At 39.9% G+C, this 26,593-nt stretch overlaps 1 protein-coding gene across 1 annotated transcript in view; it reads left to right on the plus strand.

The window, feature by feature from the left end:
- The window catches only part of cdkal1 (CDK5 regulatory subunit associated protein 1-like 1), a 293,873-nt gene that overhangs the window by 225,805 nt on the left and 41,475 nt on the right, over positions 1 to 26,593 (plus strand). The window contains exons 11-12 of the mRNA XM_066683019.1: positions 3,177 to 3,357; positions 10,768 to 10,830. Of these exons, the coding sequence (XP_066539116.1) occupies positions 3,177 to 3,357; positions 10,768 to 10,830 (244 nt within the window). The remainder of the gene's footprint in view (positions 1 to 3,176; positions 3,358 to 10,767; positions 10,831 to 26,593) is intronic.

Here is a 26,593-nt window from a genome sequence, read left to right on the forward strand (position 1 = left end):
GTCCTTTGCCTGTATAGTAGATTAATTGAGTGTAGCTAGGAGCAAAATGCTAAGGCCCTTAGCTGACTACACACCTCATCTTCCTGGTGGGGGCTGGGGGTGGAGAATAACCTGTTACCTCACATTCACACCATGCCATGTAAAAATATCAAGTTCAACTCACTGCAGTGCTTTTCATCTTGCGTGGTAACTCCGTCACTCTATGGGTGAACAAATAACTTCATAATCAATGCCTGTCCATACCTTACCCTACACATTATAGAGACCGGATCAACTGACCCAAGGTGATCTTTTCAACACATTTACCCATTATTGAAAGCAGTTTATGGAAAGCTAGCACACTAGCATACCTTCACTCAGTGATGGAGCTGAAGCTAACGAGGCAAGTTGAATGGTATATATCCAGAGCTGAGCCTCTGTGGACAGCTTGCCTCACTAATTGGTCTCTGGATATTGAGGCATGCCTCATTGTTTTCAAAATAACACAACCTTTAACAAGCACTTCCAGAGTGCCCCTGACCACTCTTAGCAGAACAGTGAATGCTAATGGAATGCGCATAAGATTTCTCTTTCGTCTCTCAAAGCGTGGCCCAGTTAATAAACAAATAGCTCACACAGATTTGCCCAGATTTTTCCAGAATAGTGTTGTTTCATGAGGTGGTGTATTATATTTATTGAGGTGGGATTGAACACTTATTAGATCAATACTATTATATTGAAGTACTGCAGATCTGTTTTTCTCTGCTCTCTAAGGATATAAACAGTAAAGCTTCGTGTCCTTGCGAAATGCATGCCTCTTATTAGCTATTGGATCTCAATGTTAACTAAAGATTTACAGACTCTCTGTATTGCGGCAGCTTGAAGCGATTTTCTAGGTTTTTCAGCACGCTTCTTGATCGACACCCAATTCCCTCATGATGTTAAGCTGTACTTTATTGTGGAATGCATTTTTTTCTATCGTAATAATAAATTTAACCCACAAAGAAAGTGAGTGAGTGGGAGATGTGGCAATTGGGGTGCTGGGGATTGGAAGAACACGAACAAGGCTGAAACTGTACACTGTACACTGCAGAGGCCCCTGTGATTACCACCATTACCAAAACCAAATGTACACTACAGAACAGTACAAATCACCCAGGATACTGGAGGAGTAGCAAAGAGAGGGGAAAAAAAAGACAACTGTTTTATTAAGCTTGGCTTAAGTTGAGGAGCTAGGACCCTGGGCCTTCTCAGCCATGCAGTCTGTTTCTCTCCCTGGTTTATAAGGTCAAGGATTCAGAACTGCCTGCGGACACTCTTGAATATTAATGTTGGCTGAGTGTAGAAATGTATCAATAGGTCAGGGGTTATCTGCTGGAAATGTACAGCTAACCCTAACATGATTAGGAATGAGCGTTATGCTGAGTGTTGTCAATAAGCATGCAGGAATAGGAGGCTGGTGCTTTAGTTGGGGTTGAGAGTGTGCAGGGTGCTTTGGGAAATGGAAAGACAAGGATGTAATGTAATGTAATCATACTTACCTGATGGTTGTCCAGGATTGGTGCATGATTAGGTTTCATATTCTGTGCAGTCATTTTAGCCATTTACAGCTAAATAACTACATTAGTTCGGTTTTTTTACTCTTTGGAGTGCATGTTAGAATCTGTAAATGACAGACAGAGAAGGAACATTTCAGAAGTTACTCATTTTAATCTGTTTTCATCAAAAGATGAAAGATTTAAGGCGGCATTGGCCACAAAGACATGTATGACAGTTACAGTGTGGAAATATGACTTAATATAACAGCTCAAAACAGTCTTACTTTAAATATTTAACAAGCAAAAACTGTGCTTTATCCCTAGGAGGATTTTGTTCTCTGGTGTTTTACTGTTTTTCTTTCAGGTTCAAAGCTCACCTTTGCATGACAATGGACATGCAGGGTCAATATGCGCTGTCTATCAGCTATAAAAGCTTAAAGACCATGTAATGTATTCACCATAACCTGAAGCATATAATACTCTCCCACCACAAAATACGCATGGGAGCCAAGCCTTGAAGTTTTTGCGAAAGTTTTAGTAATCGATAATAATAGAATACACAAAGAAAAGGAAATCAATTAATCAATTCCTCTGCAGAAGGCCTAATTTAATCATCGTATATGTGGCTAAGTGATGGTCGATGAGGCCTCTAATACGTTTTTTTTTTTGCGGAGGGTGTATACTAGTGAGATGTTACCACTGCTCCCTCTGTCCACATGGTCACTATTTCACAGCACACAGATGCCCTGCAATTATTAACTTTCATAATAGAAATCTTCAGCAGTTACGTGTCTGTTAATAAGTCTCTACTATGTACTATGTCTCTTTCTGAGGGGAAACTTGCTGTTTGAGTATCTCAAAATATATAGTAGTAAAATATATAAGCTCGTAATTGTGTACGTTCTCCTCCAACAAAGTTGAGTGCTGCTTACTGCAAACCTACTTTATACACACTCTCATTCATAACACATTTTTCAAATGCCAGTTATTAAAGTTAAAATGTGTAACTCATAGTTACACATAGTGTACGCATAGGATGCATTCAATATGGTTTCAGATCTTTTATTTTTAGCACTTTTATTTTAACTCTAAACGTGAGACTTTGCTGGACTGTGTTTCCTCTCTTTGAATGATGCACACACAACTAATTTCAGTGTTTAAAAAGTGAACTAAGTCTTGGCTTTTAATTTCCACTTTATTTTTTTTGTTTTATTTATTTGACGTTACACTTATATAGTGCCTTTCTAGAAACCCAAGGATGCTTACCATCAACACTCATCATTCAATCCAATCATTCAATCTAGGGTTTCACACAGGATAGAGCGCTAATCCATATCTGGGCACACACACATTCACTCCCACACATACAGACATTCATTCACATACACACTCATTCACTCATACACCAGGACAGTTATAAGAGAAGCCAGTTCACCTACACTTCATGTTTTTGGACTGTGGGAGGAAACCGGAGAGCCCGGAGGAAACCCACGCAGACACGGGGAGAACATGGAAACTCCACCCACATGGGACTTGAACCCTAGATCCCAGTGCTGAGAGAGGAATGTGCTAACCTCCAAGCCAACTTTTTTGCAAATCTCCAGCCTTTCATCAATAGTGAATATGTTCTCTTTCTCTCTCTCTTTCTCTCTCTGCCAGAGTACCAGGCATCACCATTGCCACTGACATCATCTGTGGTTTCCCAGGAGAGACAGACAAGGACTTCCAAGAGACAATGGAGCTGGTGGAGAAGTATCGATTTCCCAGCCTCTTCATCAACCAGTTCTATCCGCGTCCTGGCACCCCAGCAGCTAAGATGGAACAGGTCCCTGCCCAAGTGGTGAGCTTTGTGTTTGTGACCCTCTCCTTCCCTCTCCTTTCCCTCTCCTTCCATTGCAGTTACATTCTGTAATCTACTGAAAAGGCTTTATTCTTGATGTTGGAGAATTGCAGTGACAGGGCTTATTTTAACCCTTCTGGTTGACCCTTGGCATTGGGAATTGTGACCATAACCTGAAGCTATGAAACTACAGATATTTCTGTTCTGTCAGCTTCCACATACATTTTCATTTGAGATTATACAAGTTAATAGTGCACAATTAAACAAAAGGCCAGGACTATCCCATAGCAGAATTAGGAAAGTATCCCTTCCAACTTTCAGCTGGCCCACAGTCAGAACAACCACTTTGTGCGCAAGGAGACTATGCGCAGTGCCAAAATACAATCCCCTTGTCAGAGCTCTGTGACAGGCCTCACTCTTCTCTAGAGCTTTGGGGTTTTGTTTATTCAGGCGTTACCAAATATTATGTATGACACACACCATATGGCTTCATAATGAATGACTCTTGCTCTAAATGAAGGGTAGCTTTCCTGATAGAAAACAAGAGAGGTCAGGGAAGAGGGAATGTCTGTGTTCTGACCTTGAAATGTAGACACTGATGTATACTAGTACGTTTTAACAGCAGGAGGACATGGCCAGATTTGTATCCACTGACATGTCCTGATAAGTCCAGAGATGGGTTATCAGGCAGCCTGCTGCCATAGAGTGTTAACGGTAATATTTTTGAAGGCAGTCTTTCCACAAAATACCCGGGAGGAGTGACGATTACATTTTATCTAAAGGGGAAAAAAAGTGTTTGGGTGGTTTTTCATTACAAAAATGTTTCCAAGGGACGACCGAAAGCTACGTCTGCTATCAAATTGAGAAGACATGCTCCAGTTATGTCATGAGATTTCAGCTGCAATAGGCCTTGAACAGACATGCTCTATTAAGTGGTTCTTTTTTGAAAAAGATTAATACCTTTAAAGACATACACTTATTTTAGATCTTGTCTGACTGTATTATTGAATTTGTGTTGATTAATTCTCTTTGCTCCTTTTCCCCTTCTGCTCTGATTCTTTCTGTCGTCTTTTTCTCTTCAGTAGAATTTTTATCTCTCTATGTCCTTATTTTACTTCTGTTTTAGTAAATCACTGAATATAGAGCAGTATTCAAAGGCAAAGAATTCTAGATTTTATATGAATATTAGTATTAATGACAAGTCTCATGAACCCTGTCAGAAAATAATTGATTTTTTTTCTTTAGTTTGACACTGACCCAGTTATTTGTTTAATTATAGTGTAGATCATTTGGAAGTCCACTTCTAGCAGGATTGCATGAAGAAGACACCTTTTTCAAATGTCCAAAATGGACATCAAATAAGATCTAAAGCATAGCTTAGTATGCGCAATATCATTCCCCCTGCCCGCTTTCTGTGTCTAAAAACACCACCCCACCTATGAGTTACAAGAACCTTTCAGTTGGGAGAATGTAGCAATGTTTTTCTTTTTCCATTGACTTTAATCTGCATTTAGTCTTAATTTGTCCACTATAAATGTCACCTTTGATCCACATGGATTCAAAAAAACTCTTAGAGCCATGACTCACCCAGGTATTTGTAGACGGTGTATTCCCTTGAGCACACTGCATTTTTGTCTTAGTACCAAAGTAATGTCAATAAATATTTTTGCAGAAATGACGAGGCTAACTTGACGTGCCACAGTTCATTGGAAAGACACATTCCAAAGATTATTTGGCTATACGTTTAGTAGAAAAATAGCATATAAATACAGAGCAGTATCATTTTCTGGTAATTTAGCTTTTAAAGGCACTCACAGCTTTGAGCATTTGGGCTGTCACTGGGGGAGGTGTGGGGAGCTCATTTGAGCTATAATGGCCTTCATCAAATCGAATTTCAGATTCACTCGTACCATTATGTGAGGAAATCAGGTACTTTGTGATATAATGAATGCATACAGTGATGAGGAAAGTGAATGGGACCCTCTACATTGTGTCAGTATAATTACTCTCATTATAGTTCAGAGGCAGAGGTTACCAGACTGGTGACTTAGCCAGGTTTTCTCTAAATAATGCAGGAATGCTTAATCTCCTTCTCTCCATAAAGGATGTATAACAGTGAGCTGTGCTGAGGATTTTAATTGAGTAGTTTTGGTCGTCTCTGTGACATTCCAGCTGTACTCTGCGATTCCACTTAAATGGAATTCTTGTGGCTGTCGTATCCAAATGGAGCTTGTAAGGAGATGCAGACTTTGTTGTCCTGGCCGCCTGCTGTCAGTGCATTGTGGCATCTCTCTACTAGACCAAGAAATATGGGCTGTTCCTATAGGAGAAGCCATGGGGTGCTGGAAGTGTGTCACATTAATAACTCTTCCAGATGGCAACAGCTGCCTGGCCCAGTCCTGTAGGGGGCTGAGGGAGCAAGGTGGGCTGTGGATGGTCCGATTCTTCCGCTTTGGTATCTCAGCATGTTTAGCCCATCTCATCGGCAGGACCTTTCCACTTCTCTTTGATAAATGGCTTGAGGTGGGTAATGGATTGCCATGTCTCATCCCTGTTGGACGGATGGTCGTGGGTCGGGCCTGAGGAAATCTGGCGTGCGCTTTTAGGCCGGTCTAAATCAGGAGCTTCGCGAACAGGGCCGCCGTAATTAGTCCCACGTGATGGAGAGGGTTAGCAGAGATAAATTGGAATGATCTCCTGGAATGTTGCTCTGACCAGCCGGACAGGGGTTTACTCTGACAGCTTGTCCACTTCACTTCTGCTTTCTTTAACCAGGGGAAATTAAAGGAGCCGGGCCGAGTACTGCTTAAGGTGTAACTGGGGTAAACTGTTGTACCAGTTTTAAAAGCAGCGGTGGAGCAAGGTCAGTCAGAAGTGCTCAGAAAATGTGAAAACAAATTTGTGTTAAAACAAAGACAGATGGGAAAAGCCTTCTGGACCACAGCAGTTTAGAATGAGTTCAAAAGGAGAAATAAACAACATCTTTACACTACATCTGCTAGTTCAAGCCCGAAGTTGGAGTAGTGTGGAGCAGAGTGTGAAGGTTTAACTTTCTGTTTTGACTCACCTAAGCTTTTTACTAGCAGCAGGTTCTCAGCGGTTTCCCGTAGTTCTCTGTTACAACGTGATTTTGTTGATTTTCAGTGAATCTCAAATTACATTTCTTAGGTTAAACCTTGATCTGTGCCTTCGCTATTATGAAAGATGTCTAGTCAAACCTTAGGGTAATGTCTAATTGCTTTAATTACAGATTCAGGAAGAGAGTCACTCTTTGTTTTGAAAGAGAAGTGTGCTCTTCAGTCTGTACGTACCGTATTAATCAAAACATTCTTTACAGATTAACTGCTGAAGTTGATGTACTTAGATTTATAGCAGGTTTTCTCCCGTCTAAACACTTTTTCTGTTTACTTCACAGCTCACATGAGACGTTCTCTTTTTACCATAAATCCTTGCTTTCAGTCACTAGCTTTTGTGACAATATGAAGTCTTAATAAAAGGGCTTAAATCATTTCTCTCTTTGCTGCTATTCAACCTTTCAGTCCATTCTTCTGAATAGGAGTACGTAGGTGGAGATTGTGTTCTTACTAGGTCTTTTTTTTATTATTTGTTTGGGGATTAAGTTCCTAGTGATGTCCTATTTGTCCAGAATTTTAAAAGAGCTTTATCTGTTCCATGGAGGCAGGCCAAGCAATGCATTCATCTCTGGATGATGATGTACACGCATGCTTAGGTTTCGCAAAAAAACATGCTGGCATTTAGTGTTTTTCGTTTTTCCTCTTTTGAGTATTAAATTGAAACCGTCTTTGTGCACATATTGAAATTCATACATTTGTGCAAGAGTATTGTGAAAATAAGATGGAAGAGTATGTCAATGCGATCTGTTGATATACACTGCGACATGGTTCGAGGAATCTTGTTCTAAACCTTGTTGCCATATTTTTCTCATGAAACTCAGTTATTTTACTTTGCTTTTCGTATCTACTCACCACCACCAGCTCCTTTCACGCTCCAGGTTTAGAGGTGGGTATGATGCTAAATGTTGATCCTTCACACTATGTCCCTTCCATTACAAAATAAGAAGAGCATCATAATTAAACAAGGCAGTCTTATGGAAGCTTGGTTTTGCTCATGATGTTTAGCATTTAAGAGGTTTTAGCTCAGACAGCTGCTCTGCTGAGTCATGTTGGAGATCTTTATTTCTCGCTTGTGAGATGCTAGTCAACGTCCTCACGTGTGCTTTTAGGAAAAAATGTAAGGGAGTATGAAATTTTGAAAAGAAATTTGAACTCTTTGGAACATTGGGTATTGTCAGTTGGTGAGTAATCTACTGAAAGCTACATATATCTAATGACTGGTAGATTACGCAGGATAGTGTTTGCATTTAACTTTGTACATTGTGCTTCTGCCTCCTGGGCTCTTCCAGCCCTTAGGCAAATTGCTGTGTTTCAGACAGACCAGGATAAGGCCATGGGTACACCCCCAAATGTGTCCCCTATGCTGTGCTAACATCTGCCACCCATTACAGGTTCACAAGGGCATATGCTAGAGCATCATTATCTTCACCTGCTGTACATGGTGTGTACTATGTAAACCCATATACGTGTGTGTGTGTGTGTGTGTGTGAGAGAGAGGGAGATGTTTTAATCTTAACTCAGGGGGTTAACAGTACAGTGCATAAGCAGAAAAACGGGATCTTATCAGTGATTAATAGCCTTTATCCTCTGAATGAATTCTATTTTCACAGTGATACCATTCTCCAGTGAGCTCAGGGATAGAGTATAAAAAGGCTATACATTGTGTAATCACAAAATCTCTTCTGCTAATCATATTTTTCCAACAGAAATAAGTAATGTGTATCCAGTTGAGCAATTTCTACCCATAATTATGTGTTTTATCATCTCTGTTGTTTGTTTTTAGATTTAGAAATTTTATAATTAAGATGAAATAAATCTGATATTTTTCTTCTGGATAGATTTAGATTCCATTCCATTGTTTATTACTTTTAATGTTTATTACATTACCCCATGGTAAGTAGAACTGATTTGTTAACAGAAGCAGTCCACCCAACAATGCAGAATGTACAGGATAACAAAACTGCTGCAAACACATTTACAACTGCTTGTGTATATAATTATAATTAAGCAAATTGTTATTTTTATTTAAATTATTGTACTAGAAAAGTTAACATATTTTTGCATTGTTTAGATCCAGAAAGGAAGGCTTTCACTTGGTTATTTTACCTGGTGTAGCAGCTGCAACGGTAGTTTTTTTTCTTTACAAAATGAAACATCAAGTCTTGTTAAATGCTAGAGACGTTTGTTTAGAAAAAAGTGATGCAATTAAATGCATTGTTTTACATCACTTCATTTTATACATGAAAACGAGGTGACATTTACATGTTCAAATTAGTTTAAAATATTGTGATAAAAATGAATCTTGGGCTGAATTGAATAATGAAAATAATCATTACACCGCTGCATCTGAAATAACTCATTATTCAAGTTAATGAAACACAACACTAATTACAAAGCCTCTGAGTTTCATTCCAGAAATGAATGTTAAATCACAAGAACCAAGAAACCTCAGCAAGGTTTTTCAGCTTGAATACTCCCCTTGCCTACTCACAACGACATAATGCTTAGACTCTAATAATCCCTGGAAATGCTCAGGTCATTGTGCAGTGAGGAGGCTAGGAGAGACAGAGCGGGGAAGATGTCATTATCGTGGTATGAAAATGGATATACCTCTGTACGGTGCTGTTATGTGTACCATTACAGTGTACGAGCGGATACTTTAGGCCATTTTGGGTCTAATGTGTCCTGAGATTCACCCCTTAGTAACTTCTCTCTCTTGCTCATGGATGTCATATCAAGGGCTTTGGAAGTAAGGAGAGAACTGGTTATGTGGTTTATCAGGTTAATTTTTCATCCTTAGCTCATCACTTAAGGAATGGAGCAGTCTCAGGGCCCTACAATTCTGAAATATTGAATTCCCAAGGTCATGAGGTCTAAATGGGGAAAAAAAGAGGGATACAAACATGTCCTCATAAGACAGATATGCAGCCTTCATCTACCATCTTTCTCTCTCTTTCTGCTCTCAAACTGCCAGAGGCCAAGCTGCTGGAGCAGGAGATGCTCTGCAGTTTTCAGACTGGACAAAAAACAAGATCAGAACTTACTGCTGCATTCTGTCTCCTGTTTTTTTTTTTCTTACTCCTGCCCGATGGAGCAGGACGAGCCAGGCGTTATCGAGCCAATCCTGCTGGGAGCTCATTGGTTGAGCTCAGGAATGGTAACCCTGAGGTTGTATTCAGGCTGATCCTCCTCAGTAGTGGCCAGCTGATGATCCTGCTGGAAGATGTGATAGAGAGAGAAAGACAGAGGGAGATCATTAGCCAACCTAGATATTTTATTATGCTGCCCTATAGTGCCCTTTGCTTTTTAGGCCTAATCCTCTGTGCTGTATACATAAGCATCACAATGCCTTTGGCCATCACCTTACCTAATGGGAAATGGTGTGGGTTATAAGGGAGGGTTAGTTTGACTGGTTCATTTTCAATTCTTAATACATTAAATTAAATATTTATTTGGTTTGTGTCTGACAATGGAGCTGTGTATAATATATGAATATAGTGCTGGGGCAGGCTGGTATCTCTTATTCCTGTCCTGCGAGCAATTTGTATTTTTATTCATATGATGTATCTTGTGATTAAAGTGGTTTAGTGAAAAATATTAACATTGCTTGGTTCTACAAGTGAAAGAATGCCCTGAGCACAATAGTAAGTTCTTGTTTTGAAAGCACTGCATTGTTTGTATTGACAGCATCAATCAAAATGTAGATGCACCAGCTATGCTTTTTATAATCAAGAATCTTATATGCTTATATGTGTATGTATTTCTAATAAGAAAAATAAGTATATATTGCGTATGAATGTATTTTTCCATGAATTGAATTCTACAAATCGTATCAATGTATGTGTGCTCAAACTTTTGACTCCTGCATACACCGTGTAACATAGTTCCCCTCTTTTGTTCTCGTGGCTGTGAAAAAGCGTGGCTTTTCTCAGCAAGGCTCAGTCTAATCAGTGTTCTAATTAAACCTTTTATAACTTTGACTGCTTCTTTTAAGTGATTGCATTAAGTGCCTTCATACATCAGCTCAAGTCCCTGCCTTTGCATTTCATTACAAATAAAGGGCATTTGAGTTCTTACAGGGAAGAAAAGCTAGAGTCTTAGCTTTCCTGTGGGCAAAATATTCACATTTTCTGTCCCTTAAGTGTTTCCTTTCTTTAACGTCCCAGCTGTCTCGTCGTCTTGTCTTTAAAGCCTGTTTTCAATAATGTTCACTGAAGATAATGTTTTTTCCTTCATGTTCACCCATTTAGTAGAGCTTTTCTTTCTCTCTTAACAGAAAAAACGACGAACCAAAGAGCTGTCTGCACTGTTTCACTCGTATAACCCTTACGACCACAAGGTAAGAACCAGTTGACCATCGGAAGGATTATTTTCTCTCTGCCTGTGTGTATTTATATAGTTTTAGATTCTTATCTGAGCTTTTCTCAAGCCTCTTTTCAAGTCCGCAACCACGGTCTTCCACTTCTCATGCTATTGGGCACATTTTCATCATTGTAGCGGCGAGAGTTTTCAGACAGTTTATGATATGGGAACATGAGTTTGACAGTGATAACATACACTCTCATATTATTAGTGATAACCACCTAGATATTTTAGAAATGTCACTTTTGTAAAAGTAAAAATGTAGTCAAAATATAGGGAAGGGGTAAATGAATGTTCCTGAAAATCTGGCTTCAGCTGCAAGTGAAGCAATTGTAGCCAGAGTTTTCAACCGTAGTTCCAGCTCTGATTAACAAACGTTATTTGGTGCTTCTCTCCCAAGGAAATTTCCTTTGTCTAAATTCCTTTCCTTGTTTTGTTATTAATATTTTAGTTTTGTACTGGAATGGAAGAATTGCTTCTCTCTGACATCAGGAGGAGCATGCTGTGGATAATGGTTTTCCAGCATTCTTCTTGTCAGACTTGTCATTGTGATCTCAGGAGAGACGAGTCTTTTCTCTGTATTTGTGAAGGGAGAGAGGGAGAGACACACAGCAAGTGCGGAGTGTCACGGTCCTCAGGCGTTTGGACAGGAAACAGCATGAGCCCTGTAGCTCTTGCCTTTTAATGACATCATTAAAATTTCAGCAGAGCCAAGCTCTTTTAGTCTCCTCTATCTCCCATCCATAAAAACCCATCGTCATTCCTGCTAGTGTCGCTGGAATGTGCCTTTCCTTCACCGGTTTCACTGTGCCTGCTTTTTCTCCTGACTAATTACTGATTTGTGCTGTAATCAAGTCCAAATTGAATAACCCATAAAGTCAGGAGGAGATGTGGTGGGGACGTTGTGTCTAGAGAAAGTGCAAGGAAAGGAGAGATTTCCCAGTGCTTGCAAACACTGAGAATGGCAGTGAATGATTTGATTTATTGGGCACTGAGAAGGATGGTTTTTTTGTTTTGTTTTTTTCTTTGTTTAGGGACAGACTATCTGCCTGTGATGTGCTAGATTGTGGAAAAATGAACATAGTCCAGATGAAAATTGCAAAAATGATTTCCAAGGGATTTTCTGTTTTTGGTAGAATAGCATTCAATGAAAGATCAGGCATGTTTTGGAAATGTCAAAAGAAGATGACTTGACAGCCTGCCCTGAGCTTGCAGAGATGTTTCAGTGCTTGGGTCAGCTATTGCTCAAGATATTGGGATTAACAGTATTTGGAATCATGAGTGCAGTTCAGTCAAATTCAGCCAGAGTTAGTTCTCAAGTCTGTGTTCCACTGTGCATAACTATATACAGTATATGGAAACAGTTCTAAGCCACTGAGACATTTAAACATAACTTTTGCTCTCCACACAATCCCAGTGTCACAATATTAAATAATAAAAAATATATACATTTCCAGTATTCCATATTAAGCTGAAGTTTTAGAGCTAAGACATGGTGCAGTTGAGTTATAGCTGTCTTACTATTAAATCTCCACCATAACTTGTTCAGCTAAATGGAAACATGGTTTGTGACTAATGTGACATTGGCTTGTCTTATTTGTAGCTGATATCTGTACTCCTCGAGATTGCACATTTTCCCCAAGATCCATCTGTGTCAAGACATTACACTCTATTTAAAAATGCCTCACTCAAAACACCAACATGGCCCACAGTTAATGGGAGCTAATGGGCAATGGTTAGCATGGTGTAATTTGCATACTTAGGTCCTGGCTGCACACACACAGTTGCTAGGGTCATTATTAGAATCATTATTATTTTAGCCTTCCTTTACCTGTCAGTAACCTCTTCTAGTCCAGGATTGTTATTCTACAGTGGCTTAGGAAGATTACAGTGCAATTTTAATATACATATTTTACACCTTCATATTCATACTGATGCAAGCTTGATCCTCACAGTTTGAGCCCAAATTGCTTCTGTCCGTTCCAGTTCACTGGCCTGGACCTTGATGTATTACTGGTCCACTCTGAGAATCACCAATGTCTGAAGTGTTCACTGAAGCTGACATTGTCCAGTTGTTTCTGTGTCCCATTCAGTCAAATGGAGCACCTTAGTCAAGCTAAAACCAAGCCTTAGTCAAATATGGTGGATCTGCATCCTGGCGGCGGCCATCTTGGCTCCGGCATAGGAGAGTAATGAGTAAGCGCTGCTTCACTAATCCCTTTCTAATGATGCGTGAGCCTCCACTTTGGCTGCTCACAATCGTTTGGCATTTAAACGCTTAATGGAGACACCTTCCTGGGGTCTGCTGGCTTTGTTTCTTGGCTGGGGTTTATCTATCACAGAGAGAGAAATGAAGACAAACACCGAGACAGAGCGAGAATGTGGATACTGAGTATTGGGGTTAAATCGATAGTGGAATGTGAAGGTTAATGCTATAAGTGTTCTCTAAAAACCTGTTAATTTATTTCCTTGATATATTTTCTGCCGTTGTTTTGTTGATCAAGTTGATGCATTTTTCAGTCTGCGCCACCAGAAATGAATTATATCTGACCTGAACTTTCAGGGACAGTGAATAAATAAATAAATACATGAGTGCACGTTACACCGAACAGGTGCGTTCCTACCGAATCCTGTACACTCACACTTTCCCTCCCTCTCCGCCTCTTTCTGCATCCTTGGCAAAATGCCCGTTTGAATGTGTGTAATTAATGAAAGTGGAGGGAGTTTATACTTCTTTTCCCTCATGTGCACTGCTGTGCCGCCTACACATGGTCAGATCCTTCACGAGGCCTGCAAAGAAAAGAAAATCAAGAACGAGGGTCAAAGGGCAGAGTGGTTGCCAGAGCTCCTAAAGTTAAAATCTTCCTTTCTCATTGTGGTACGTTTGTATGCACATTCTAATGCAGTAAACACAGTGAGAACTACTGATGCAACACTTATATAGTTTTAGTTCACTGCAGGGTCAGTTGGGTTCACAGATTTCAGTTTGATTCATTGTTCCTGTGGTAGTGATGTTTACATATATATGGATTTGTCCCTCACACCTTGCATTTTTATTTAAGTGGATGCTTCTCTTAATCGAAATCTCCTGCAGTCTGTGAAGGCATCTGAAATTGTACACTACAGTTCACTCTAAAACCTTCAGAACATCACATTATATCCAATTATGTCTTCACAATTTCCGCATTTTAAAATATTGAAGAAGCGAGATCCTAGGGGTTGGTGCGTCCAAACCTTCCGCTGATTGGTAACATATGAATAAAAGAGGCGATGGGTTGAGCTGCTACAAAGATTGAACTTATGGCTTTTCCCCTATGGTTGAATACATTCATGCAATTAGCACGATTTTCTCTTTGTTGTGGGTAGTGTACAGCTACATAAATATGCTCTTTAAAATGTCTCACTATTAAACAGTCATTTATCTTTAGTTGTTTTAATGGATGTAACAGTAAGCTAGTCCTCCTGAGGTCTGATAGTGTTTCCTGGCTCTGCTGGCCGCTGGATTGGACACTGCAGGGTGGACTTCTGCTGGTTTATAAGACATGTCCATGCTGCATCAGTCTGCTTTGTAGCAGTGGGTGGATTACTTTCTGTCTCTAATAGATTTATTTCTTAATCCTCTATCTCTCTCTCTCTGTGTCTCTCTCTCTCTGTCTCTCTCTCCTGTGTGTGTTAGATGAATGTGTATTTTGTACTGTAGCCAACCAGAACTCCTCTAGACTTGACAAAGAGCTGGGGGAGGAAAGTATTATCCCAGATGCACACAGACACACACATACTCCCACGCAAACACACACACAATCTGCCGCTGTGAGTGTTTGTTGTTCTGTCGTCTCCGTCTCTCGCTGTGGAGGGAGGAAGAGTGTATCCACATGCTTTGGCAGGCTTAACCAAAACACTGCGGACGCCTTCGCTTTTGATTTTGTGAGAGTGGAGTGGAAGTGAGAGTATCTGTACAACACAGTTGTGGTGCTTTGTGTGTGTGTGTGTGTGTGTGTGCGCACGCACACATGCATGTGTACATTATTTGTAGGAAAACCAGGGAAAACATGATACTAACTTTGTGAATTGTTTGTTTTAAAATTAAATATCATTTAGTTTTCGTTTGGTTGATGACCAAAGCTGAGCTTGGGGATGTTTTGGCTTTACATTCACACACTGAGCTAGACTTGAAGTTGTTTGTTTGTATGCTTGAATAGGTGAGCCCTCTTTTTGTCCTACATTTAGCAGTAAAACCAACTTGTTTAGAATGCTGTCTCTCTCTTGCACTTGCACACTTTCTCTCTCTCTCTCTCTCTCTCTCTGTGTGTGTGTGTGTGTGTGTGTGTGTGTGTGTGTGTGTGTTTAGAGACAGGTACAAATTGCTGTGCCTGGCAGAAATGGCATTTCTCCCCATTTTGTGCATGTGATTTTACTTGTTACTTGTTGGCATCTCTTCTCTTCTGTATTTGAGTGATGCTGCTCATGTGTCATCTTTTGAATTTGTATCAGTGTAAATCTGGTACATGCAGGAAATGATTAAGAAAATAGGACAGGCAATAAACTAAACAAGCAAACGAGTAGGAAATAAATAACACTAACAAAATACAAAAGCAGTGGATCTACTGAGAATCCCAGTACTGATTTTTCTAATGGAGGTACAAGCTCAGAGATGCAGGTGACATTGTTTGAGTATGTGGGTAAGAATTGTGCTGGTGCTACACTCGAATACTGAATTTTAGTCCAAAAAGTTGTGGTTTTTAGACATGTTCCCCTGTGGCTCCTGCTTAGATGAGAGTCCACTAATGTAAACAATCACAGAGGAGGCAGCTACAACATTGCTCAAAGGTGGATCAGTCACAGAGTGCTGTGCACACTCAAAGTTGAGGACTCCTGTCATACAGTTTATAGCTCACTGTAAAACTGCAGCATATTCATTACACGGTAGATCTCCTGAATTATTGTTACATTGTTTGTTTGTACTCGAGATATGAAATGTGGTATTATTCAGTGACAGAATGTAAATATACACCAGTGTTAACTTTGCTAACATAATAAAGCCTATAGTGCTAGTCAAAGAAAATACGCTTGTATTTATTTATTTAATTCTCTGCTGTATTTTTTTGTTACGTTTCTTTTAAAAGTTAAAGTTTATACATCAGAGCTTTTGCCTTTTAATGTTATTTAATATGTTATGTTGGTATATTCCATGTTTTATTAAATGTGGGACCACCTACATATCTCTCGGTAAATATCACAGTACTCTGTAAGGGGTTCTCAACTCCAGTCCTGACTGCACATAGACCTTTATGAAAATTATACACACAGTTAGCATTATATTGTACATGTAAAATCACCAACACAGTTTAATTATTGAAAGCTGACATTTTTCAGATCTTGTAATATTGTAGCAGTGATAAAAGGTTAGGTAATTATAATGGCATAAAATCTATATCAACACATAGTGTGGGTGTTGGGGTGGGGGGGGTATTATAGTAGTAGTGAGCCTGGGGCACAGACCTTGTGTTCTTTGTGTGTCTATGTGGCGCTGGAACAGGGATAACTCATTTCTGCAATAACCCTCAGCCGTGCGGCCTGACGTTGGGAATAAATTGCTCTCTTAGCGATGCTAATATCCTTTGCTGTGAATGAAGTAATTACACTGGTCCTGGCCCACTGAAAGAGGCGTAATTATCACCATTCTGCAGCCACAGCTACAGAGAGAGAGGTGCCTGTTTAAATTTTAATGCCCAGCACCGTTCCCCCTCATCAGCCATCCTCATGCCTCCCACTACCACCTAACTCTGACAGGCACCCGGCTTTGTGTGTGGGTGAGTGTGTGTGTTGAAGCGACAACCCCCCACCCACCCACCCCCATTCATTATTCAAAGTGTCTGTCTGTCTGAGCCTGATTTAGCAGCTTTAGTGTTGAGCCAGCCAGAGTAAACATTATTCTCTTATTTGCAGCCTGCTTCTTTGTGTGGGTGTGTGGGTGAGGGTGGGTGTGTGTATTGAGCAAGGCTAAATTTTGGCCCCTCTCTGTGTTATTTGTACGTGCAGTAAGTTAGAGATCACCATTTATATTTTTAATATAAAGTGAGAGCAGACATTAAATTAAACCATTTTTCCTCTCTGCAATATATTTCTGAATATAGTAAGTATAACATAATCCCCTTGAAGTTTAGAGAATATATTGGGCATGTGTGTCCCCATTTATTAAAAGTGTATTTAACCAAAATTTAAAAAAACATAATAGGACAGTTTCTGATCTAATAAACTTTTACTTTTTATGTTCATCATAATAATGGCCAACCAGTATCCGAACAAAATCATTTACATATCAATCTTAAGGGCACAGGGAGACCCTGATTAAAAGAGATTAATAGAAGTGGAAATAATCTTTAACCTAACTAATCTCAACATGACAAAAGCTTCAATATCACAATATGATTTCTCAGTATTGTTTTGACCTCTTTAAAGCAGCATATTGTTCCCTGTCAGAGTAAGAGACCTGCACTGGGTTTTAGGAAGCAGTTGCCTTGTTCATGTGCATGTATGTGTGTGTGCCTTGTGCTTACTGGCTCTGCTGGGAGGAAAACAGGCATGTACTGGCACTGTAGAGGGCTGATATTGTGTACAGACGCGTATAAAGAGCTAGAGGCCACTGGGCCTGGGCCTGCTGTTTTGGACTATGATTAATGCGATCTATCTATGGCCAGATGGTGGTGAACAAGGTCCATCAATCAAAATGAAAAGACTATTGAGCAATTCTCACAATGCTGGGTTTAATGCAAAGGACCTGCTCCAGTCCCCAACCACGGTGACGGCCAGACGCCCAGTGGCCAGCGGGCCAAGGAAGCCTTTGGTAGGCTGGACACAGCCTCACTGGGCCTGGGAGCATGTAGGCTGGGGATAAGCCTGGCCTGGGATTTGCACTTCTGAGACAACCACAATAAAGGGAATAAAAGCTAGGGCGTGTGTTTGTGTGTTGGACGATTAAGGCTCTGCCTGTACTTGTTTATCACAGCGAGAGTGCAGGCCAGTTGCTGCCTGTTCCAGCCTCTTGGTAGAAGGACTCCACCAAATGAACAAAATAGGAGCATTGTCATTAGATTACTAAGCACACAATGTAAAACACTTAAAATACTGGTTTGGAATAAATGGCTAAAATTAGCCTACGTAATATATAACTGAACTCTACTGTGTAACAAACTCTGATTTTGAAAATGCTGGATCAGTAAAGCTTATTTTGGATTTCTTGAAGGAGGCTTGTGGGTTAATACATGGCATCTCAGTATAAAGTACTTTATATACGAACTTAATAAAATGTAAAATAAAATGACGTTTGCTGATGATAGTATTCAGGTTGGTCAATATTAAAAGTTCTTGTTCACAATCTATCCAGTAAACTCTATCCAGAGTCTAGTCACAGTGATACAACACCTCCCATTGGCTCACTGTATATCAGAAATATATTAAGAACTAGGGCTGTCCCGAATACCATTTTTAAGGCTTCAGAGCTTCGGGTGGGATTTTCGGTGAATATTCTAATATTCGGGGAGTGCGGTGTTGTATATTGTTGTCATTAACAAAATTCGCTTCCGACACAATTTAACCAGTTTGAGCGGAGGTGCTCTAATTTTAGGCACAAAACTGACAAAATGAACTGTGGCATTGCCTCACTTTGTTGTGAGTTGTTTTAGCATTTTAGGCTGTGTATTTGCACAAAGAGTGTTATGTTGATGAGCCTGAATGTGGAGCCTGTTTTTGCTGCTGGAGCCTGAATGTGGTGGAGCGTTGACTTTATCGATAATCATATCTATCCAAAAAAAACCCCTGAATATCAGAATACCTACCCAACGAACAAATATCTGAATACACGAATACTTGGGGCTAGTCCTATTGTACAGAAAATCAGTGCTCTGCACCTGCTTTAAAGTTAAGTCTGCACTGTGGCTCCTAGCATGGCTCCGCTCTCTGAGTTTTTTGCTAACTTGTGCATACATGGTGCCACTAAGGGCACAGATTGTACACAAATAAACCAGAGAGTCATGGAGGTGTTCTAATTTAAAAATGAACTGTAGCTTTGCCATGCTTCGTTGTAAGTAGGTATCTGTAGTGTTAGGCTGTTTTAGGCTTCAATGTTGACAAGGCTGAATACATGTGGAGTGTAGGGTTTTCTTTATCGCCACATTTATCCAAGACACATTTATTATAGACACAATTCCTGCCCAAAAAACAAATATCCAAATATTCTGGGCCAGCCCTATAAAGAACCTTCTGTTTTTTAATAAACAACAAATTCTTGCTAATTTTTGCATTTATTCTAATGATGTTTTGAGTTTTTACAAGCACAAATGCATTGCCAAAGTACATGTTAAATGACTACATGCTTAGGTGCCTCAAGCGTAGTAGCACAGGATAATGTTAGTTAGAATCAGAAAATGCTGAATCTGGCCCACAACTCCACTCACTCAAACGAATGACACATAATCTTGATACAGTGTTACCTGTAAATGAGTCAGACCTATTAGGCACCAGTCAGTTCTTAAACCTAAACCTGATGTGTTGGAAGCAGGAATTATAGGCAAGTGTAAGGGTCTGAGAGACTTTGAAGAGAGACATATTGTGGTGGTCATTAAGTTTTGGTCAGAGTATCTCCTCAACTGCAGGAGTTATGGAGTGTTTCTGGTGTGAGGTGGGTAGAAACTACCAAGAACGGTTCACTGAAAGAAAACCATTGAACCAAGGCCTATTGACATGCAAATGGAGAAGGCCAACCTGTCTGTTCGACTCCAGAGAAGAGCAGCTGTGGCACAAATTGAGATTCACTGTGATATCTAACATCTTTCTGCCTGAGCCACCATTAACTTCTTCAGCACTTTGTGATACAGTAGAAGTTCAGAGCTAGACTTCACTCATTGGCACATCACTGGACGTCAATAACACTGCGGTCAGTTCACTGCTTGTATTCCTTTGGACCACTTTTTGTAACATTTCTTGCAGCAGGCTAAAGTACACAGCACATCAGCAGATGAGCTACTGTGCTGTACCTGTACGTGCTGCATATGTTTCATGTAATGACTACAATAAAGGTTTATATCTGTAGCTAGAAATAAGGGTGCACTCTTGTTTCATTCTTCCCCTGCCAGAGTGACTTTATTGTTTCTGGTCAAGGATTTGACTTCTTGCTCATGCCTGTAGTGTCCACACAAACACGTGTTTTGGTTTGTTTTTGTTCATCTGTGTTTGCTTCACAGGTTCCTCACTGACAAAGCCAAAGTACTTGATTAGCAGATTAATATTATAGTGTTCTATTTTTACTTGATGCTTGATATATTTCCATTAGCCATTCATTATGGAGTACTTTATAGTGAATATAACACAAATTTAATATAACATTGACTCTTAAGTATACAGCCAGTAATACCAAAACTGACACACATTGTTGCCCATATTAAAATTCTATAACTTCTATTATACTCAATTTAAATCTCCACAGGTACTGATTATATTACTACCTATTACTGTTAAATTATCTCGCTATTATACTAGATTGACCATTCCTGGTCATGCATTCATTCTCTAGCTCAGTTCCCTGAAAAGAGTGGTACTCATTAGACTTCCTCCTGAGGAGATTATTCACTACATATGAAATGCCTGCTCAGATATGACTTTTCTTAGATTGCATCTAATTTGGCAAGAAAACCTGGGGGTGCGTCTTTGTCAATGAAAAGAAATCCTCCATCGCTGTAATTACCTCCTGTTTGCAGGGTTTGTCTATGAAATTATGTATTTATTCATCAGGAAATGAGAAAACAACAGTTGTGATGGTTTTTTGGTCTCCGCTGGTATTCCCAGTCAAGCAAATCATATCATCCCCTGACAAATTAAATCAATTACCACAATTCATTTGTGTTGGGTTTAATTACTTTTATTTGAGAGGGATTTTGCTTTTTGTTATTTTGTTGTTTTCACCAAATACGCACATGTCTTCACAATTACAAACAACTAAACTGTGTTTCTTACTTGATATAATCTAATACTCAATTCTGTGTGTGGCTGTGCTCCATGTCAGTTCATTTTGAGCCAAAGAAGAATAGAGCGAGATGGGTATTTATCACAAATATTCCACTGAATGCACGTCCATGTGTATGCACTTGTGCTAACTAACCACTGTGGTTAGTTTCTGCCCACTGGGAAACATACTCTATGAGCAGCTGGATTCAAAAATTATATCTTGTTTAAGTTACTTACAAATGTCTATGACGTGCACGCTCCCGACACGTAGGCTGTCCCAGTTCTTAGACACTTCATTATGCTCTCTACTAAGACATCTTTATTTGGACGAATTTTAAGGCATCCTTAGACGCCAATCCATTTCACACTCCTCCCAGAGCAAAAATAACAAATAAAAACTGTAAGAGTAGAATCCACAGCGCTGAAACACTGAGGTGTGACACTAGCCACTGACGTGAAAAAACACCAGTTGGGTGCGTTGGGTGGGAAGATGTAAGGCAATTGCTCTCTAACTTGAGCGTCTCAATACTATGCCTCATGAGGACAGATGACCGTTAGAATGCTGTCTACTTAAACAGCTGTTTATGGAGTCAGTGCCTATCTACTCACTAGGCAGTTCACTAGGTTTTGGGACAGACCTATTGTCAGAATCTAGCTATAAAATTTTTCAGCATCAGTTGTTGTTGTTGTTGTTGCTGCAGCAGACCTGTTTTCATTTCCACCTATCCAAACCAACTATTTTGGTGACTCTTTGGTGAGTTTGCATTTTCTGTGATTCAAGGGGCATTTTTTAAAGTTACTGCAGGCAGAAGTCTGGTTTTCAAAACTGATTGTGTCAACACCCCCCTTATCCATTTGACTTATCACTTTAATTCAAAGCTCTTTGTAAATGTCATGAGCCATTTCTTGCTCTCTCTCACTTTCTCTCCCTCTCTCGCTCTATGTACAATGGCCCAGTACACTGAGTGTGTTGCAGGTTGTTCAAAGTCAAACACACACACACTCCGCTGACCTCTCCCCTCAGCATGTGTAGCTGTTTTCAGGATAAACAGGCTGTTGATCAGTGAATGAAGCGGCCGTTGGGACATTCAGCAACAAAGCTGCATATATTACGTTTGTGTGTGGGAAAGAAGTGGAGGACTCGTGTGTGTTCTGTCCTCCAATATGCCGGCAGGGCGTCTTCCAACCGCTTTAGATTTCGAGGTGAGCAAAGGTTACCATGGTGCCGCAGCAACCAATCACATCCTCTGTCCTGTGTGTGCTGAAGAGAAGAAAGAAATAGTGGGAGGGGAGAGGGTGTGCCAGGCCTGCTTTTACAGCCACCATGAGGTTTGTGAAAGGGGAAATGAGCGCACGTGTCCTGGGACAAGGGAGCGTATGGGCCTTGCCCATAAACATCCCATCCTGTGTGAGCTGACATAATGAGTTGTGGCCACCGTATTGTTTATCATGTTTATAGTGTTCAATTGGGATGGCACCGGACGCCTTCTGGATGGCAGCAGGGGTCCAGATCCGTCATAAACTGAGACGAGAGAATGGCTGTAGAATAAGAACAGGGGAAAATACTATTATTTATGAGTACTATTTTTAAATGCAGGACAGTATGCGTACCTCAGTTGTCAATTGAGAGTGAAAGCTGTAGAATTTCAAGATTCATCAGTGATGGTGTCCTATAAGCCAATGCATATATGAGTCTCAGAGACTTATGCCAATTCAATTATTTTTACCCAGATGATTTATGATGGTTAGTGCCTGTGGCAATATCCAGCCTATTTTCTGTCAATTACATTATTTGGTTTCTCCATTAATTACCCCCTTTGAAGTATAGAGGGGTAATTGTTGTTTTTCTGTACTGTTTAAATTTAATTACTGTTTAAATGTCATCTTTTAAAGTTATGAATTTATGTGATGAATAATTTATCTTTGAGTTATGTTCTTTAAATACAAATCTAAGACTCTGCAGAAAGGTTTGCAAGAACTTCATCAAATGTTATTACAAGTAAAATTCCTCCTCCAATTTTCAGTTGAAAGTTTAGTTTCAGCTGCAACTAAAACATGATGCAAACATACGATTTCTTCAGTAACTGTTACATCTGCTTGTAACTATATTCATAACGTGCATAAAGTGCTCTATCTGCCATCTAGGCTTGACAAGTGTGTTATGACTCAAGGTTCTTTGTAGGTCGTGGTATGGTCACAAAATGGGAATAATTACGCCTGTCATACAGATAGCTGCTGAATTATTTTTCCCGTCTTAATTGGTTGCCATAGCAATAAAGCTAAGACACTTTACCTGAAAGACAGCATGTGACATGGTGCTAATCTATATAATATAAAATGTCACTTGTTTTCTGTGCGCATCTCTCAGCAGGCTGCTGAATGGCTGTTTACTGTCAACAGTGTGACATATGTCCACTTTGCCTCTCATTAGCCAAATTACATTCCTTTTAACTAAAAGTTCTATTGGAGCAAATAAATGCTGTGACACCTTGTAAGTGCTTGTAATCTTCACTATGCAAATGGAGAAATTCCCTTCTTAAAATGTTATAAGACTTTTACTTTTTTACATTTCATTAAATAAACCAAGAAATCAAGGCCACAAGGTGTTTTCAGTAGTCATAGTTGCTGGATGTATGTAGCTACAGCAGAGTGAGCAGGAGTTATCCTTTAATAGCATGGGCATTTTTTTATTTCTTTGCACAAATTAACACAGAACCTGTGATTTACTGAAATACCGAATTAAAGGCTTTTAATGTAGTGGCCTAGAGCGGGTTCTAGAAGGTCTCAGATCTCACCATTTTTTATTAGTATAAATATGTTTTTTTATCAAAGTGTTTTGTGTTATATTCTGTTAATAGCTATTGCTGGATCAGGTATGTACTTTAAGAATCATTCATTTCTGTAAGGGTCATGTACATCAAGGTTCCAAGCTTATGTTATTAATGCAGCAAGCCTCTCTGTAAAGCTTGTACATTAATGCACATTAAACATGGTCTCTCATGGATTATGTTTTCTTGGTAAATTTTTTACTGAGGTCAAAAGGTGACTTAGCACTCACAAGTTGTAGCGGTCACAGGTAAAGATAAAATCATTTTGTGATGTTATAATAATTTAATTTAATCATAGCTCATTGGAATAATTCGTTTAGAAATGCAGATTTAATCATTTCAGGGCCATCTTAGGGTGTGGATTTATATTTTTCATATGGTTACCTGGACACTACTCTGATTCTATACAAACTTCAGAGTGCCACTGTTAGCACAGACCTATGACAGATTCAGAAGTGCTCCAGTTACACAACACTACCATACTTTCACCGAAGCAGTCTACTCAGACCGTGTGCTTATTGTTGTTAAAGCAGTGGGCTTTAAGAATAGTATTTATACATAGCCTGAATCATATACATCCACCCACAGCTGTCCTGGGACTAGGTCCAGGGAGCTGCAGTGTTATGTGAGTGAGATTAAGATGCATTGTGTCTTCAGAAACATGGCTGACACTTGTGATGTGATTAAGTAGGATTTGGCGATTTGTTTGTGATTAATTTTGGACAAAATCACTTGGCACAAGTTTAAATAGATTCACATTTTAACTTCATGATGGATCAATTACATCCAGCTTGTTTTTTGTTGTTATTGCCCCCCCCCCCACACACACACACACACTTTGTGGTTTATTGGGGTTCTAACCTGATTCTGGTTCTTTCACAACCAGTTCGTGCCAGTGTGTGTTTTATTGCACTACACTCATCTCTGAAGACGTGCACCTCACACAAGTGTGTTATTGTCAGCTTCAGTGTAACACATGCTGATGCTCAGTGCAGTGGAAAAAATTGTCCTCACATACACATCTGCCAACGGGAGTATAGCGTGTGTGTGTGTAGGCCAGGCCCTGGAGTCAGCAGTGATTGGAGTGAACTTTATTTTGAGTGTGAGTTGTGCCAGAGGCTGAACTCGCAGCATCTGATGAAGCAAAATTTAGCACGACTGGGTCAACCCCACCACCATGCTTCACTTCACATATAACTGCACACAAAAGCTCTTCTGTTTGTCAGACCCTTATTTATTTACCTCTCCACTTTGTGAGACCCTCCTTTATTCAGCTACTCACTATTTGAACATCTACAAGTACTTAGTTCTTCACTTTCAGACCCTTACTTATTCAGCTGTTCACTTTTTCAGTTGTCACATCCTTCGCTCCTCCCTTTTGTCATTTACATTTTCAGCTCTTTATTGTTGGTGTAAAACGAGGCCTCAATTCATTCTCTCCCTCTCTCGCTCTCTTTCTCCCCCATGTAATCATTGCATGGTTGTACCAGTAAGTAAAATTGGTTTCAGCTCTGCACTCTAAATTGTTTTTGACTATGTATTTTTCAGTTACACTTTTACAATTAACAGATTTCTCTCCATGTTTTCAGCCCTTCACCTTGCTGAGATTAAGGTTAGGGTACAGTTTGATACGGATCATACAGAAAACTTTTAACCTCATGAAGACAGAAATGCACACTAGTGTGTTTGTGCGTAGGCCTGCTTCACTAATGACTTGCCTCTTTGTCTGAGTGTGAGGGCAGTGCTTAGGGTAATGCTTAACATCTAAGTTAGACATCATCTAACCTCCCTAGCCCTCTGTTATTTCATGTCTGTTCTGCTTTTCTCTGCTGCACACTACTGAAACCAACATTCACGCATGTCCAGATTTCACTGGGCCACTGCACTATGATGGATTTTGAAACCTGATGAAATTTCATCCTTGGTTTCAGATTTGATTTTGTTTTCCAATGATTCTGTTCACCCACTACTGTTCAGCTCAGTTGCTGTGCAGTTTATTAGAAAAACCCATTCACTGCCTCCAGAATGCTACAGAACTACTGTAGACAATATTTCAGTCACCCTGACAGAGACATTGACATGGTAGTGACATAATAGTGTGTGTGTGGGGCACTGGTATGAGTGAATTAGTCAGACACTTAAGGGCAGTCTGCTCATGTTCTTTGATGAAAAGGTTATTTTGCTTTAACAGTAATCCACTGTTACTGAGTTTTAAAAGCATTGTACCTCTGTGTTTCCACCTGCTGTTTATTCGCTCTGAAACAGTCAAGAATGTGAAGGACATCGGTTGCCGACGTTGATGACCCACAGCAAAGAACATTTCACTGTTTTGGCAAGTCTGTCCAGGTTTTGATGGCCGTAGCCACTTTTGACAGCAGTAATTTATTTGTCTGTGCCTATTCATGGAGCTAATTGATCTCTGTGAGTAATGAGACGATTTTCCAACAGGCGAGTGACATAACCACAGCTATGCCTTTCACTGTCACACACATAATTACACAGCCTGCAAACCCAGCTGCGCAAATCAACTCTGCACTGGAACAGCATTAGCTTGTTTAGCATGCCACAATTTATATGGAAATTTACTCAAATGCTTTTGGGCAAAAATCTCCCTGAATCAAAACTGTTTGCAGGATTTGCCCTCTGTGTGTAACATTTTTATTTTCACCCCCCATAAAGCTACTTATCAGCTATAACAGTAATGACACCACCTTGTTTCTACACTCACTGTCTGTTCTTTCGGCTCCACTGACCATGCAGGTGTGTGTTGAACGGGTGTGGGTGGATCAGACCTGCAGTGTTGCTGGAGTTTTCAAACCTCTGTGTCACTGCTGTCAGACAAAACATCCATCCTAAGGGCAATGTCTCTGATTTTACATGCACAAAGTGGAACAGAGTCTAACAGAGTGGACA

The sequence above is a fragment of the Hoplias malabaricus genome, chromosome 10, assembly GCF_029633855.1.
Source record: "Hoplias malabaricus isolate fHopMal1 chromosome 10, fHopMal1.hap1, whole genome shotgun sequence".
Lineage (NCBI taxonomy): Eukaryota > Metazoa > Chordata > Actinopteri > Characiformes > Erythrinidae > Hoplias > Hoplias malabaricus.